This window comes from Convolutriloba macropyga, chromosome 11, assembly GCF_964194025.1.
Source record: "Convolutriloba macropyga chromosome 11, txConMacr16.3, whole genome shotgun sequence".
NCBI classification, from domain to species: Eukaryota; Metazoa; Xenacoelomorpha; order Acoela; family Convolutidae; genus Convolutriloba; species Convolutriloba macropyga.
Genome location: NC_134478.1, coordinates 47,658,314 through 47,677,207, shown reverse-complemented (window position 1 = coordinate 47,677,207; position 18,894 = coordinate 47,658,314). Strand labels below are relative to the sequence as shown.

General features: G+C 34.0%; 1 protein-coding gene across 1 annotated transcript; it reads left to right on the top strand.

Annotated features, from left to right (window-relative positions):
• The first annotated feature begins 12,747 nt into the window (after positions 1 to 12,747).
• On the top strand, positions 12,748 to 18,432 carry LOC142349934 (maleylacetoacetate isomerase-like). Its single transcript, XM_075401791.1, has 2 exons — positions 12,748 to 13,711; positions 17,954 to 18,432. Exons 1-2 carry the CDS (start codon positions 13,156 to 13,158, stop codon positions 18,085 to 18,087), a joined length of 690 nt encoding a protein of 229 aa, XP_075257906.1. The 5' UTR covers positions 12,748 to 13,155; the 3' UTR covers positions 18,088 to 18,432.
• Positions 18,433 to 18,894: the final 462 nt, after the last annotated feature.

The following is an 18,894-nucleotide window of genomic DNA, read 5'->3' as shown; positions in this document are numbered from 1 at the left end:
GCGTGTGTGTCGCAGATTGCTGCGAAGAATCGGATAATCATGCCTGATCTTTGTTGTGATCAGAAAAACCAGGTTTAGGTTTGTTATAAACACATGGTGGAAAACCAGAAAAAACGGGAACTCTAGGTTGAGCAGAACACCAAAAACTATTTGCGGAAGCCAGTTGGGCTTGAATGTTATAAGAATAGAATTTGAACAACAGAATCCAGTCTGCTTAACCGGTTTAGCTCAGATTCAGAAAATCTGGAAAGTTGAAGTTGGAATAATAATAATTGTCAAAATTGAAGTTTAAAGATTGGAAATTGTCGAGTAAGCAATTTGGTATTGGAAAATAAGTGTATACCAGAACAAAGTAAGTCTCACCCTTATCAGTTACTTTTGTGTGATTGAATTAATTGTGTAAACTGATGTCTGTTCATTTAGGATTTTCATTTTAATTTTAAAAGATCAGAATCAAACCTTTGTTCATTGAATAAGACTTATTGGGCCCTTTTACAGAATTTGGACATTTAAGTTTAATCTCATAATGGTCGCTTAGATAAAAGGGGTAAACCTATTTACGCGATGTATTAGACAAATATTTGCACGACCTTAAGATTATATAGAATACACCCCACCACTAACTTTTAACCGCGTAAAGTTGAGATTCCAAGCAAAAACCTGGAATATCATCAAGACCAAAATATTTTCAGATTCGTCTCTCTGAACCATTTCCCGTTTTTTTTCCAATTCAATTGGCAGTTATGAAAATGTTCGGCATCAGTTCTTCATCATTTGTTGGAAATGATATCGCGCATGATGTTGAGACATCCGAGTCCAGTCGCGATCTTTGTGAACAAATGATTTCCGTGAACTCCATCGCTGTCGCTGTCATCTAAGTGGAATTTCACACAGGTCGTTATGAGAGTAAAATTGAGAAATTTTAAGACTCTACGACTAATTAGTTACACTGGTTCACAGCTTTACTTATGAATAGAGCAACGGTATAAATTTTTGATTTGGGGGAGGGGAGGCGGTGGGATTGGGCAGGTGGGGGTTTGGGGCTCGATTTTTTAAGCTGCTGAAACAAACCCCATGGAAAAAAACCCACGAAAATGAAACCCCGACATGACTATTAAAGAGATACACATTTAGAGCGTTTGGCCATGTTTTGCTGGCCATCGCATTGCCTTAGCGGCCCATGCGACTTGAGAAAATCCCAATCGAACAAGTTATCAAGATCGTAATTCAAATTTAAATTGGAGTTAATTTGTATGGGAGTTTATTTCCCTGGAGAATTGCTTTTTTCGGTAAGTTTTTTTCCTTAAAAAATTATTGTTTTTTAATAACATAGAGAAAACGAAGTCGATGGTATTTTGACAATTCCGGCTTTCTTGTACTGAGTTTTTTATGACAAAGTTTGATAATAAAAAATAAAAATACAGAATCTTACTAGTAAAAATGTCTTGACAAAAATGCCTGTTTTAGTAATCAGACCCCTGGAGGAAACATTTCCAAGCCGTGAGCTTGTAAATTCAAAACCAAGTTACAGTATCGGTTCGGACACTTGCGAAGCACCCTGGGCTATAATACCCTCTTGAAAACTTAATATCAAGTTCGCAACTAGTCATAACTTGAAACATTTTGTTAAATTTTGCTATATTTTTTTTCAAATGTTTACAATGTTTACCAGCAGGCCGGAATTTTTTAATCCATTATCGTAAGAAGTTGTCATTTCACCAGTAATAGATAAAAGGAGGGTACCGACCAGCCAGCCGACTTGTGCCATTTCACCTCACGCTCTTCACGTATGGGGAAACGGGCCATATCGCGCGTCTAATCGGTAGCCCCTTTTCCCACTATTTTACACAAATTTATTCATCACAAAACACAGACATTTTTTTTCCTTTTTTTGAAAAAAATAACCCAAAATATAATAATTTTTACCTCAAATATTATATATTTTAACATGCTCTTTAAATCTATCCCCAGTACGGCTAAATCTATATCTTTTAAAATAAACAAATAATCCGCAATTATTTCTTTATCACACACACACACACACACACAAACTTCCCATTCTTATACATTATAAAATTATCATTTTTTGTCTCACTTATTGCAAACCACTAGTACAGAGTTAAGCTGGTAATTAACCAATATCAGACGGATAGTCCGGGTTCAATCGCCAATGTCGACACAGTGGACGTCCCCAGACATTAGCGTTACTAATGAGACCGTGTAAAAATCGCGTAAAACCAACTTGCAAGATTAATTTGAACAAAAACCAGTTTATCTCCAGCTTAACAAAAAAAACAGCTTAAAAAACCAGCTTGAAAAACAGTTATGGCTAAAGCAAATTATTTTGTTTATTTTTGTCTGTTTTAAACATAAAATAAGAAATATGTAGGACATTGTCATAATTTTTCAAAAGAAGTGCACCCGCATAAATGAGCGTAGCTCTTTACCTAAAACCATGATTTTATGCTTATTGTGCTTTTTTGCTTATTGGACTGAAGGTCTAAAATTCTTTCGAAATTTCTTCTAAGTCATCAATATCAATACAACTAGCTTCAAGTTTAAAAAATAGAAAAAAATGTTTACACGAGGAACCGGGCTCTTTATTAAAATAGCCAACTTTAGGTAAATCCTTTTTTAGTTGTACTCTTTTATGAACCCTGAACACAATAGAACTAACAATAGAACTACAATGTTCAAATTTTAATTTACAAGCATTACAATCCTTACATGTATAATTATTTAAACAAAATCTTTTTTTGTTCAGTAGACTTACATTAATTACAAGCTCTTCTTGGCTCATGTCTGATCTCTTTACCATTATTAATAATATGATTTTCACCTCCATCTTTATCTTTATCTTCATCTTCATCAAACTTATGGGCTTTAACTTCAACCATATCTTTAACTAAATCATTACTCTCTTATGCGTTCTCGTCTTCACTCACACTCTTATTACAACCATTCTTGGTACAAACATCACAAAATAAAAAAAACTATCCACATTTACACACACCTCTCTCATCATCATGAAGTCTAGCATATTGACACTCGATAGAATAATATTCTCCAAACTCTTCATTATACTCAAAACATTTATAAACCATTATTTTAAACGGTCAAAAACTTCAATTAAATGCCTAACACGATCTTTAGAGTTATATAACTCTGAGAGATAATCATTAACACTAGTATTCAAATAATTCTTCTTTTTATCTTCTATCTATCAGTGGATTTCCCTTTTTAGCATTGTTTTCTGATAGATGGTTCGTAACAGTCCTAGTAAATTTTCCATTAGTATAGAACACTCCACCCATAGCTTCACCAACAGCCTTATTTAAGCACTCAAAAATTTTAATAACTTACTTATCTTTTAAATTGGACATCATCAAAGTTGCGTTAACCATATATGGAGATTCGTCTCCATCTTGGTTAATAACCAAGCCTGTGTCATCATTTTGTTCATAGTTATCTGTATGTTCACTTTTGTTTCTTGTAAGTCTTCCAACCGTCCATAACCGTAGTTTCACTGATGAGTAACTGACATTTTAATTCTATTTGTTGCATGACTAGCAGTTGTAGCCGCTAAACCAGCAGCTCTTATTCCATTATCTGGTGAAGCCGCTTCGGCAATATCATTATATATTATGAATCCACTACCCAGAATACTAAGACCAGCAGATGTCCAATTTAACCATTTAGCTTGATTTGTTTTGTTAAAACATTTTTTTGAATTTCAAATCATCCATGCTTTAGATATTCATAAAAATAGAAGATATACTTATTTTCATTTATTAGTTGGACCTTTCGTTCTTTGTTTTAGATAACTGATTACATTATGCGGCTCCTCACGTGATAGATCTCCTCTAAGACCCAATGCTTAAGTATCATTCTTTCCAATAGAAGAATTATATACTATATTTTTTTCCATAATAAAAAAAATCATTATTGGGGTTATATTTTATGATTCCGTTTTGAAGATCAAGAATATGATTTGCCAAAATCTCACTTCATAAGTCCCATGATTTGCCACAATCTCAATTTTTTTTAGTTTTTGAATATAAAGTCTCTGGGGTTTCAGCAGATAAAATTTTTCCAAACACATCATTGAAATTATGTTTGAAGAATTATTTTATGATATAAAATATATATAAATATATACATATATATATATATATAATATATATATATATATGTATATATATATATATATATATATATATGTATATATATATATATATATATATATATATATATATATATATATATATATGTGTATATATATATATATATATATATATGTATATATATATATATATATATATATAGTGTCTGCACTAGTTCTACATGTTTTTTTTGAACTGGTTTATGACACATTACAATCATTTGAATTTTTTGATGTCTCCCACTTGTAAAATAACAGGTTATTTGATTATTTATTTTACTACCCATATCATCGAGTACTAATATAGCATCTTTGAAATCCTCTATGTTATTTCTCGCAACGTCTTCAATATCAACTTTTGTATATCCTTCCCAATCTAATTTCTCTTTCCATGATGGGCTAGAGAAACATTCCACAATGATGGGTCTTTCTTCCTATTTGTAAATCTCAAAATACTGTTTAACAAAATATGTTTGACAGTACCAGTACCACCGTACACAATACTATGTAATAGGGACTTTTCATATTCAAATTTTTTAAATTCTTTTTTCTTCATATCATATATAACTTTTATTTTCTAATGCATCATATTTACTAGGCACGCTATCATATTTAATAAAAGCAAGAAAAAAACAATTTAATGATAATGTAAATTATATTACGCATTTTTTACAGGGTAAAATATTTATTTTGTTCTACGGGCTTCGCCCCCAACCTCGGTCAAAGACCTAGTGTACGGGCTTCGCCCGCGGCCTCCGTCCGAAGACCTAGACCAAGACCCAGTCAAAGATCTAGTCTAAGAACCAGTTGCAGATTGGTCTTTGACAAGCTAGTCTTTAGACTAGCTCAACGAATTTGCTGACAATGCCAGATGGAACCCCGCTCAGGTAGTCTTTAGACTAGATCAACGAAGGTTCTGGTTACACCAGATATAAAGAAAAACTAAATAACTCACCATGGAAATCAATTGGTCTACCATGCTCATCCCTAATATGAAACTCTTTCTATTTTGTTTTTTTTTTTTTACTTTTGTAACATTTTGAAATAATATATTTGTAGGAATACTAATTATCACATAACCGAGTTGCTCTGTTAGATTAACTGTATAAAATATATCTTATATCTGTATCTTTACCATTATCTTCAGCATCAGACATAATATCACAATGAATATTAGTTGTATTAGATCCCATTATATCATCATTCTTATTTGCTGTAGGCTTATTTGCTCAATATATATGTTTATCAAAACCTATTAATGATCCTAATGAGTTTTTTACATCAAATTTATTTACACCTTATTTCACTTCAATTTTTTTGCATGTTTATCTGCTTAAATTAAAAAAATATTATTTGTTTTTTTATTTTCTTATATCTGCTATATCAGCTAATTCAAATTCTCTTGGTGCTATTCTCTTGGTGCTATAACCCGATTATTTCTTTCAGTTATATTAAACACAAAATTATATACAGATATTCTATTAAAACCTAAATTCGATGTATTAAGTATAGGGTTTTTAAACTGAAGTCTTTCTATTGGTTTTATCAGTCTAAAGTTAAGTGTATGTTCATCATTAGTTTTAGTTAACTCTTTAGTTATCTTCTGTAGTTCTCATAGTACAAGGATTGTGTTAGTATTTAATTAGGATAAATTTTAGCTGCGACCTTCGGTCGCGGGCGGAGCCCGCTAGCTTAGCTCTATGTCCACCTCTATATCTAACTCTAGCTTTAGCTTAACTAAAACTGTAACTATAACTTTGACTCTAGGTTTAGATATAGCTTTGACTATAACTATAACTTTGGCTCAATATTTTAAATTGGACTTTAATTTGGATACAACTTACGGTTATAATAATGATATACGCAAGAGTAAGATAAACCTAATAATCTAGCAACAATGAATACAGTTAATATTACTATTAAAAAAGTTCTCAATAGAGAAGAGAAACATTTAAATACACGCGATTCGCAAATAAAGATAGAGTATACTGTAACAGATAATGCTAGCGGTGCTTTTGCATTGATCAGACTAGTTAATTTTGGCATGATGGCCGTACTTTGTTCATTTAAACTTCAAACTACTGGTGGTCGGACTAATGAATAAATAGATTGTTGTCATCCTAATCTATTGATGTATAGGTTATTATCGAGTACTAACGATGAGTATGAGAGTGGTTTTGTTGGAAATCAATGTAATAGAGATAGTCAACTTAAATATGATCAGGTTGCTGCTGAACGTGGTCATATGTACATGATGATTAAGATGAGAGATCTATTTGGGTTTGTACCAAACTCTGCTTGGTATAATTTTCTGCTTCAAGGTGATGCTCCCTCATTAATGAGATCAAAACACAAAACTTTGCATTTCCAATCTAACATACCAACAGGAAACACATTTTCAGCAAGCACGCAGACAAGCCTTGTTTTGAAACATTTTGTTCGAGCTATCAGTCGCAGACATTTTCAGCCTCCAGCAGATTCTCCGTTTTAATTAAATAATCCCATAGAAAGTACCTTGTTGCCTCTACAAATTTCACCCATCGTGCAAAGCTACAACAGCAAGCGACTCTTACGTGGGAAGAGATTCCCAAAATAACCGAGTGGTTCCCATTTATGGAAACAGTCTGCTAGTTGTTTCCTTTTATTAAGACAAAAATCTCACTAAAAAATGCTGCCAGGGATTATCAATTCAACAATGCCCGCGACGTCCAGTTCCAGAAAAATTATCTAACAATTGATGAATCACATCTTAAAGCGTTTGATGAAAAAAATTGGAGTTTTTGACAAAGAGAACGAATATAAGGTCCGTGCACCAGCTCTAAAAAATGTTAAACTCGTTTGGATACTCGAGGACTAACACCACTTGGAACGAAACAGTACTAGTTCTCATTTAAAAATGGCTGACAGAAGTTAGCGTGTTTCATATGCATTTTAAATTATTTGTAATTTTTTTGTGTTTCGGTTTCAAGCTACACTATGGCTTGTTTCTTATTTGTTATTTCGCTCCGTTTGGCGTGAGATCACCTAAAAAATCATGTGCCAACACACGATTTTTCAGTTAAAAAGTGACACACGAGAAAATTGGAATTTACGTGATTTTTCGTTTGAAATCACACGAATCTCTCGGGTTGGCCTTCACGAGTTTTCATATGATTCACACGAGTTTTCATGTAATTTCTCATGTAAAATCACACGTTTTTTCATGTGAGCCCACGTGATTTTTTGGGGGAAAAACCCAAAAAATTATGTGGGCTCACACTAAAAATAGCGTGCCTTTACATGAGAAATCGCGTGACTTTTTAAATGACAAAACAAAGAAAAAAATGCACTTTATACCCAACTTTTTCAATTTAAAGTATTATCATTGGTTTTAATCACTAAAAAGAGCCAAATGTAGCATAAAATTATCATGAATAGATCAGCCGTCTGTTCTAAAGGAAATTAGGACGAGGAAAAATCTGAATACTCTATAAAAATTGCTTCATTTCCTCATACATTCATTCACATGAAAAATCGTGTAATTTTTCATCACACGAGAAAAAATCGTGTGATTTCACACGAGAGATTTTTAGAGTGTGATGATCCAACCACTACCAAAACAAGGTGCATCTACCCGCAGCTAAACAATAGAAGCGAAAAATTGATAGTTCACAGGCCTTGGGTCCTTCCCATTATAGCTCCCCCCCCCTATGAAACTAGAGCCCCCATTATGGTATGTTCACCCTGAAGGGGGAGGGCTAAAGGTTATCTGGCCCTTAATCTAGGGGGGGGTGGGCTATAATCGGAAAGACTCCATACATTTTTCACTAAGTCCTAGGTTTTTCCAATTACATAATTCACTAAGTCCTAAAATTTTACAAAAACCAGTAAAATGAATTTTTAGGATCTGGCAATGCATAAGAAAAGACATCTAATCTCAAGCGAACTCCAATCAATGAGAAATTCAACGAAGGACACGAATCGTCTATTAGACCACAAACAACTACAGGCAACAAAAACTTTCTTATCTGATCAGAAAAAAGCAAAACACCTGTATTCCTCTGACAGATAACTCCAGTAAATTTGACAGTCTTGAATTCCGGATATAATATTATTGAAAGACACTAATGTCCCGCCCGCCTTCAGAATCGCAGAATACACAAGTAAAAAAAACAAATGATATCAAATTGGCCTACACTAGATATCATCATTAGAACGCAATTTCGGAATTCTAGTTGTCTTAACCACATTTGTCAATCTTATTGGACATGACTTTGTGAGGGCATATCAAATTTTAGCCTGGGGCCTACATACTTTGGTCCTACCAATCAAATTTTTTTTGTCTAAAAACAAGGATTGGACGAACTGGATTTTCTTCGATGTTAGGTCTCATCTTTATCTTTCCGTGGCAACAAATTGAACCACTTAAGTTGAAGTTAAACTATCTCTCACTCTGTTTCTTAAACTGTCAAATTAGAACTATAGGGTAAAGCCATCCCGATTCGAGTAATAATCGGAAAATTATGAAATTATGAAAGAAAAAAGGCGAAAAGTTGTTTTTTTTACCGCAAATTCCGTACATAATTTTGCGGTGAAATGCCGTGCTATTATGCATTTTCTTTGCCAGAGTAAGCGGTATATTCACCCCATTTTACCGCCTACTTTAAATTACCATCCTTACAAGGATTCGAATCACTCACCTCATGACTAATCATGCTCCGACATAGAGCAGTGCATGTCTCATCATACTCAGACAAACAGCAGTCCACTTCTAATCATACTTAGATAAACAGCATTCAAAACGTCATAATTATTTTATGCTGATTGAAAGCTAAGTCTGTCAGATTTTTTTAGTCTGCAAATAACGGGACTCAGTGCTGAGTAAAATTGGAATATACTGATTTATTAAAGAAATGTTATGAGAAGTAACTCTGGGTTCACACTTGGATTCATGATAGTCATCTATTTTGAACCCAGATTGCACTTTTTACTTCCTGAATCATGACATATTTTTGGCAGTTTTTCGTTTCTGATAACAAGCGCAGATCACAAGCGCAGATATCAAAGAAAATAATGGAGGAAGAGGACCTCTTAATAGAACGCTTGATTTTCTTGCAGTGTACTGTTTTTGTAGAACATGTTGATAGTAGTTAAAAATTATGTAATTTCAAAACAACGCAAGTGTGATCATCTGATTCTATAGATTGAGATATGCAATTAGGTTTGAAGTTATTGATGAAGTTATCCATTGATAAGGATGTTTTCATACGTTATGTCAGCAGATTGAAAGACAGATTCTGCCCCTCCGCTGACGTCAACCTAAAAGAACACTTTCAATAATTTACTGAACTTATTTTTAAGGTGCCGAACCTCTCTGATACCTGAACTTTTTCGTACTGAGCGAGGCATTTGGCAACACGTCGCATCAACACTTAAGTACGTGGTATAATTCGAAAACCTTCTTTGTTTTCGCGGGTCGAGGAAAAATAGGAAAATATGTTAGTTAAGCGGTGAAGATTTGTTTTTTTTTTCACCGCAAATTTTATACACAGTTTTGCTGTGAAATGCGTTGAATTTATGTAGTTTCACCATTAGAGTGAGCGGCGAACTTACAAAATTCACCACATTTCACCACTTACTACAAATTGCAGTCCTTACACGGATTGGTAACTATCACATCCCGCATGTCAGCCACTTTTTTTTCCACTGCGGCACTTGTCACAAAAATTTTGCTTATTTGTTTTGAAATTAAATCAATTTCACTCTACTTTCTGTAAAACATGCGCGATAAAATTTTGTAAGATTAGCGGTGAAATTACAAGTTTTAGCGGCAAATTGTGGTGATTTAATGTAAGTTCGCCGCTTACTCTACTGGTGAAATTACATAAGTTCACCATTTGAATGATTTTCAAAAAGACGTATGATTATTCGTGGGTAAATTTTAATGTGCGTCTTTTTATAAATGTGTCTTAACTTCGTTCGATAAAAATGTTCAAAGCATTCTCTAAGGGGTGATTTCTTGTTATTTCACCACTAAGTTAAGCGGTGAATTTATATACTTTTACCACACTCACTGCTGATCTCACACAATTCTAACACTTTCTCTAAGCGGTTAATTTATGTAATTTTAACACTAATTTAAGCGGTGAATTTGTGTAAATTCATTGCATATCTTTCTGATCTAACACAATTTTAAAGTTTTTTCTCTACGCGTCTAATTTATTCAATTTTACTACTAAACTAAGGCCTGAATATATGAAATTTCACCACTAAGTTAAGGGGTGAATTTATGTAATTTCACAGCAAAAACTTCTGAGGTAAGACAATCTCAAAACTTTTTTCTAAGCGGTAAATTTATTTAATTTCGCCTGAAAATAAGCTTTGAATTTATGTAATTTCACTGCATTCACCGCTTCACTCACCTAACTTGCACACTTTTTTCAAAGCGGCGAAATGTTGTAATTTCGCCGCTAAATTCAATGGTGAAGTTATGTAATCTACCAGATGATTAAGTTTTTTTTCACTGCATTTAACGCCTGATTTACGTATTTTCACCGCAACCCACCGCTTGTATTACAAGTTTTTCGACATTCACCGCTTGTCTTACCAAATTTTCCACATTCACCGTCTATCTTACAAAAAATTTGTGATGGATGGCGGTAACAGCTCGACCCGGGAATTAAAAAGACAAAGTGGTTTCCCTGAGCTGAGATTTCCATGGCACTTCAGCACTTTTTGGCTTGGAAAGACAATGAAAGTGGTGGGACTATATGCAACGAAACTGATGGGCATTTCTGCACTAGTTGTCTAAAACGTGCTTTCGTTACGTAGAAATGATCTGAATTTTAAGTGAATTTCAACCAAAATTGTGCGCATTTCAACGTAGTTTGAAATATGTTTTACTTTGCTGAATTTTGGTGAAACACAACGTATTTCGTACTTGATTTTGGAGAAATTCTGCAACTCGGGGTATAAATTTTCTTTAAAAAGTACATTTGCTCACTGATTTGTCCTGCAGTTGATCAAACTTAGCGTTTGGTTATCAACTTGGTTAAATCTGGCTTTACATTTCTTTATTTTTTTTTACAAGTGATGTATGGATAGCAACAAAACTTCTAATTAGTTGTCGTCGGCGGCTCAAGTTGACGACCATTATAAAACGCACCAAATTTATGCGGCATATCTGGTTTTGATCAGAATAATCTAAACATAAAACGGTTTATTAAGTATTTGACTGTAGACTTTTGTTGTAGAAGCCATTCAGTATATCATAGTCTGTTTTCCAATATTAGACTTAAAACAACGAGAGCTTCCTTGAAAAAAGCATTGACAGAACTTTTTTGGAATGATATTCTGAAGCAATCAAAAATTATTGATATGCAAGATGTCATTGAAAGCATTCGACTTTGCTTTAATAAATTGTAAATCTTCACGTTTTACATACACTTTTGTACATAAAACTTTAAGTTAGCTTTTACTAAATGTCACGTTTTTAAAATAAATAATTTAGTGTTTTTTATTCAAAAAAAATTTTATAGTGATATAATCTTAAGTTTACAATCCCGTAGGTTGTTGACACAACAAACACGCGGTGAAACAGTCTATAGACATTGTTTTTCGGGACGGTGTAAATTGTGCTCTCTCTGTCTAGTCTTGATTTTTGAATAAAATTTACTGCATGAAAAATAATATGTGCCGATTAATTCCCGTCAACAAAGTTTGTGCGTTTTGAACTATCGCGTGGGTACTTGTAACAATTAATTCGCTTAGTAATTCATAACCACTAAACTAAATGGGCTTTGTGGCAATTACAGACAACTTTTTAAAAATAAAGAGCGTGTATACTACTGTAGTAGTTACCAATCGTAAGCAATCAGAGTAAGAGATTATGCTGCTGAGACTCGGCTTCGGCGTATGAGTAATTTTCATACAATACAGGATAGACTTAGCGTGGGCGAAATGTTTCACCTCAAAAAAATCTTAATGAAGAAAAACTCCACATAAAGGATCTTAAAGTATTCTGGAGATACAATGATTCGGCACTGATTTAAGTTTTATTTCTTTTGAAATCTGCTGGCTCAGCGCCGAAAGGTTCTGTTACTCAAGTCCGGTTGCCTCTATCCTTCGCTTTTTATTCTGATGCGTATTAGAGAAAAGTGACAACTTTTTTACAGGAAAGTTTTTTGGTGTGTGATTTAAAATGGTTACAGCAACAAAAATCACGGTTTACTTAGACTACCTTCAGAACTATAAGACATACTCATACATGGACTTTCGCTAACAATAGCAAGATGCTAAAAAGACTTTTATTCTTGATGTGCATGTCCATTTTATAGTGACTTTGTTCAACCCCAGTAAATGTATATCTACCTATTTTTATTGCGTTACTGTTACTAGCTAAGAATTATTCCTAACAAGTTGTTTTACATCTATCTGAATAATCATTTGCCGATTCCACTCGAATGGCTTTCTCAATGCTTCTCAATTGCTATAATAAAAGTATTGATTGTTTTATGTTTAATCTAAGCTTAGTCATCTGTGCGATTCTACTGCTGTACGTCGAGATAAAATCAGATGTATTTACAATGGTGTGTCGTTATGGTATGTATAAACTCCGATGAGTTAAAATTGAAGCAAGCATAAGAAAATTCTTCAATTTTTGTCCAAAACCAATATAGAGTTTTCAACTTGTTTATTTTTGAAACCAAACAATCGACGACTCGCTGGTCTAAATTAAGAAAACATTAAATTACGAGCCATCGCCCCACCAAATAAAATTTAGCATTTGGTCCGTTTCTATCTCTCTAATTCTTCAAAACGTATCTTAATAAATATAAAAAAGGCCTTAAAGTGACGGGTAGTGCGACAAAGGAACTATTATGATATGGAATAGTAACTGGTACAACATTCTAGTCCTTTATCGCCTAATTCCCCAATTTAGCGTCTTATTATTTCAAGATAGGGGCACTGCCTATCGTGATAAAACAACAGAAAATTACTCAATTGAAATTTAAATGGTACTTGATATGGAATCGGACATGACCAGCATAATTCTCTACTCGTATTTCCGAAGCTCCTGTTCGTGGAGAGTGAGAGCTTTCCTAGCTTTCAAAGGGCTGAAATACCAATATGAACCAATCAACCTTCTCAAAATGGAACACAAGGAATCGCACTTCCTCAAAGTTAACCCAAATGGGCAAGTACCAGCGTTAATATACCATGGCCGCGTTATGTCGGATTCGGGAACGATCATGGAATTTCTGGAAGAAATGCACCCGGAACCAAATCCAGCGTTGCCGAACGACCTGTATGAAAGACAAATTGTACGGCAGATTTCAGCTCATATAGGAGGGTTGATACAACCTCTACAAAACCCGTTTTTGGCGTCAAAAATGGCCAAAAAGTACTCAGATGGCGATGAGGAGAAAATCGCATTTATTAAGAAAGATTGGCCAGTTTCCGTGATTAGTGAAGGATTTGTTGCACTCGAGAAATTACTGGAGGAACACGGTGGGAAATACTGCTTTGGAGATCAGATAACGATTGCTGATTTCTATCTAGTTCCTCAAGGTACAATTTTTTTCACATGAAATTTCGTTTGCAATTTTTTGTTTAATGTATTGGGTAAATTACAAAGCGCCAGACGAGTGTCTATAACTAGTTCCTAAGAACCGGGTAAAAGCAAGCAAACACGACGCAGAGTAATGATAATAAAATATGAACCATGAGATCTACAAAAAGTGACTATAAAGAAGCAATCCAGACAAACCCAGGCGAGGTGTCACCGCCGAAAATCAATAAAGGATGTAAGATTTGCGATCAATTTGAATAAAAAGTGCTAAGATATGCACTCAATGCAATGAATCTACTGAAAAGAAACTTTTAAGCGATGAAACATTTTTTATTCACAGCTCATGCGGTGAAAAAAAATCACCGCTAAAAATTTTTTCAGCGCAACCAGGATGAAAATTGCAAATCTTACAAATATTTAACACTAAAATCAACGCTTATCTTAAATTCACATGAAATAAATTGAAATAGGTAACAGATGGCGCAGGGGAATAAAAAGTTGTTCGCGTGCACGGGTTGACAGGTTCGAATCCGTTAACTGCGATTTCTTTTATTGTAATAAATCCTGTGAATGAGGTGGAAAAAAAGATGCGGGCGCTTTGCGGTGAAAAAAGTTTTTTTTTCTCCCGCTATTTGCCGCTAATCTTACATTATTTGTTGACCAAAACTCGACCCGAGAAGAGATTACGATGATTCGGATTTGCATGAATTGAAGCAGAGATAATTAGACAAAGAGCGTTTATTTTTAGAATCTCTAGACATTGCGAACGTTTGCCACTCTCTCGGTAACCATGCCAACCCTAAATTGGGTGGTTCAGTTTGATCACTAAAATAACTGCGGAGCAAGAAGTATGAACCGTGTGACGCCTACGAAAAATGGTAATCATCGAATGCTCCAAAAAAAAATTTTGGCATGATTAGAATTTATCACATCTTCTGGAATATCAACTGAAATTGCCAACAAGGGATTTAGGCTCCCAAAAAAACCAAACAAAAATTATTCAAGGGACAAAAAATATTTTTTTCTCATTTTCATTTGGATAAAAATCTGGAGATTATCAGAAACGAAGGGAAGTAGTGTTTGCAAAAGTAAAGTAGAGGAACAGTTCGTTCATGACGTGTTTTTTGTCATAAGCGTAATTTTTTTATTAACTTGCAGCCGGTATCACTTACCTGCTATTTATATCAGTCAGGTCGTAGAATAGAAGCAAGAAAAAGACAAATTTTTAATTAAAAGACCTAAAGAATTTGTTTTTGAGGAATAGGCAGTGTTATATTCTAAAAGTACGAAGTTGTCCCTTTTTTCATACAAACTTAGTGCGTTGATAAAATTCAGATAAGCTATAATCACATCATCGTCTTCAAACATACTTTTTTGATTAAACTTTCGCGATAAAAATCAGAGTTTCGATCATAAAAAAAATTAGAATTACTTTAAAAAGTTCCAATTTGTTGAATTTTTGTTTGCTTTGAAACCGAACGTATATACAGTTTAGCGGCCTGTTTAGAACCCCATAAAAGATAATTACTGCTTGTTTGAAAATCTCACATATAGATAAACTCCTATGATTGAAAACTGATTTTTGCCGACAACATCAAAAAACGCGAGCCGAACATATCGCCGTCTTTCTACGATTAAAACTGACTTTGTCGGGAGTAGGAACGCTTGATACGAACACTGAATGAAACGAATAATATTATGTAACTCTTGATGTAGCACTAAGTTGGCAATTGATGTAGTACTAAATTTTAGGAAAAACCTACTATAGGAAGATATGCGACAGATATGGTCAATCATATTAGTTAATAATAAATGGCAAGTAAGGAACTTAAAAATATTTTAATAGCTAACTTAAAATAAATTCTATTAAAAGCTATATTACTGCGATAAAAATTATCTTTTATGTTTTTTGTTTAATTCTTAAGTAACATTATCTCAACATTCGGTGAAATGGGGTTACGAATTTTACGCTAAGATGAACGCTTCTGAGGCGCATTTTTATTGATCGGTATTTTTTGAGGAATGGTGAAGATGTGGTACAATCGAACTCTAAAAAGACGATCCTTTGCTTTCTTGATAAAAAAAAGTGCAATTCAATATTTTAAGAAAATTTCAGTCTTCTCGCCTATTCACATATCACATTTGCAATCGTATTTTTACTCACCTTTGAAATACGCGAAAAGTACTAAAAGACGATGATAAATTGACTTCAGTGAAACAACTTTTTGTTCCGATTCCACTTAGTGGTCGGAGGAACTATATTCTCAAACGTGTTTTTTGTTCTTGTCAATTTTTACTGACCGATGTTTTTATCGTAAAGAGTTGTATGTAGTATTATGCAAAAGCACTTCAGGCGTATAATTGGAAACTAAAAAAGGTTTTTCTCACTTTCATTTATTTTAGAGGAGTTATCAATATTTAATTTTTTTTAAAAAAAATATGATATATGACGAGATTTTGCGCAATTGGTAATTACGCATCCCATATATTTTCACTGATAAAAAAAATTATCTGGTTGGCAGTTCTATGTTTATTATTTAGCCTTATGACATTCATAATACAAGTTCTCTTAAAATGTTTTGATATTTGGACGTCTGTTCATAATTTTTGTTCCCTTTGAAATCTTGCCACATTTGCAGAACGTTGTGAGGTCCCAGTGGCGACAGTTCAGTATATAGCTTGTGGATTCATTGGCTACCGTAATATCTTCTGAAAAATTTCCATTGAATGTTTTTTTTCGTTTTTGCTGCTTGTTTTTTGTTGAAGCTTCCTGAAAACAGCAATTGAAAGAAAACAAATGTTAATTGAAATATCAATATCTAATATTCACTTGATAGCTAACATTTCAGTTGCTTCATTACTTTGTGTTTTCCTAAATTGTTTATATGTTTTGAGTATTTCTTTACGTGTTGTTTATTGTAGTCCAGTCCCATGACTTATTATCAACAAAAATATTGTCATTGTTTTCTTAACGAATTACATTCAAATCTAGCGAGAGTTTGATCCCTTTTGAAATCATTTGGGTTCAGAAAATTCAATGGATATTGGAACTTTAACCGTCTTTGTTGTTTTGTCAACTTGTTATTTAATCTCCTTAAGGACGTGACACATCTGTTTTTTAAGGATCCGTGATTTGGTTAATCTGAAGGTTAATCTGATGTTTTTGTCTTTTTTAGGTTCTTTTAAAATTAGATGGATATTGAGGTTCTCTCATAGAAATTTTTTTTTTGGTTTTGTTTATTTAGTTGCTTGCATGTTTTGTAGCCTGACTAATGGCAGGTTTGTTTTTTTCTTCCATTTAAAAGAAATTGAGTTGTAAATTCATTCTTGTTTACAATTTAGCCTTTGCAGGGATTCGATTTTAAGGGCCTTATGTTCGCTCGGTTTCCTACACCCTGCGAGAGAGAGAGAGAGAGAGAGAGAGAGAGAGAGAGAGAGACAGACAGACAGACAGAGAGAGAAAGAGAGAGAGAGAGAGAGAGAGAGAGAGAGAGAGAGAGAGAGAGAGAGAGAGAGAGAGAGAGAGAGAGAGAGAGAGAGAGAGAGAGAGAGAGAGAGAGAGAGAGAGAGAGAGAGAGAGAGAGAGAAATAGAGAGAGAGAGAGAGAGAGAGAGAAAGAGAGAGAGAGAGAGAGAGAGAGAGAGAGAGAGAGAAAGAGAAAGAAAGAGAAAGAGAGAGAGAGAGAGAGAGAGAAAAAGAGAGATAAATGATTTCCAATTTGTAATTTTCCAACACAATACTTAGTCGTATTTGTCTTCTCTTTTCTTCCAATTCACGCAGAAAGCTTTAAAACTGTTCAGTCTTTTTAATCATAGCTCAATAAATAATTTTTTTACAGTTATTTTGAAAACCTTGAAAAACTAACAATCCTAATTTTCTGAAAAAGTCTGTGTGATCTTTGATTCGAATGCAGTGGTCTCAGACTTCTTGATTCCTGTTTTTCATGTAGGCTTAAGAGATTCCTCTCAGAAACAAAATCAATTGACATATTGACATTCCGTAAAGTGCGTATTGTGCATTTCGTAACTTTGAGAAGTTGCTAGCTCTTTTGTAAACAGAAATGACAACAATGCTTATCACTTATTGCTGCCTTACGGCAGTAACAAACAAAACAGAAGTTGAAAATCATGGGTTTCGCCACTCTTTCTCCCGGACAAAGTAATCATTGTCCACATTTTTGAACTTTCAATTCTTCTCAAAGGTATAATCATCAATTAACATTTTGACCTTGATTGTTTCAGTTGCAAATGCGGAGCGTTTTGGCGTTGAAATCCACAACTTTCCATCAATTGAAAGAATAAACCAGGCACTGCTACAGGAAGAGTGTTTTAAAGTGTCTCATCCCTCTAATCAACCAGATACTCCACCACAATAACTTATCTATCTATTTGAAAACAAAAGACTGGAGTGCATCCATATTGTTTCCTTTGTGCACACAGTTAACACAGGCCTAGGCCTCGACTTATGAAAAGACATTAAAAGTCTAGTAGGTTGGGGCAAATATTGACTATAATTACACGGTCGAGCCTCCTAGTTAATGTCGAGCTAAAATTTTTCATGGGTCGAGCTAAAGTATTTTCATAGCGATGAAAGTCCAGCTAAGGTCTATTCATGGGTCCAGCATTAGTCATTTCATAACCAACAAAGTCGAATCAAGGTCTTTTCATGGGTCCAGCAATAGACTTTTCTTAAGTCTTTTTTTGGCAGAAATCGAATGTTTTTTCTGCTTCTCTATATACAGAAGTGGAACCGGAGCAAGACAAAATAGCTTTGCACCAGAGCAGTGCAACTAAAGAAACATTTGGAAAACTGCCAAAAATCTTAAGAGATTTTTCAAATCTTAAGATAATGATTTATGGTAGCTTGAGTTTATTACCAAGTTTCTTGATTCAAGGAAACCAGCTAGTTTAAGTGTATTGGTCCTAGTCCCATTTGGCACGGCAAAATGTCGGCACTATTCAGTTTGTTTCCCTTCCAAAATTATGATCTATCTTTTAAAAATAAATAATGCAGGTTTTTGAGGGATTTGTAGATGGAGGAGCATACATGCTGACTTGGTTAGATGCAACATTGCACGTAAAATTTAATGGCAAAAAGCAGACTTATGAAAAGACCAATGATGGACCCATGAAAATACTTTAACTCAACTTCGTTTGCAAACATTGTGTCGAGCTTAAGTCCA

Coding starts and splice junctions, on each gene's coding strand:
- LOC142349934 (XM_075401791.1), top strand. CDS start 13,156: ATGGTACTTGATATGGAATCGGACATGACCAGCATAATTCTCTACTCG. Junction 13,712..17,953: donor TTTCTATCTAGTTCCTCAAG/GTACAATTTTTT, acceptor TGATTGTTTCAG/TTGCAAATGCGGAGCGTTTT.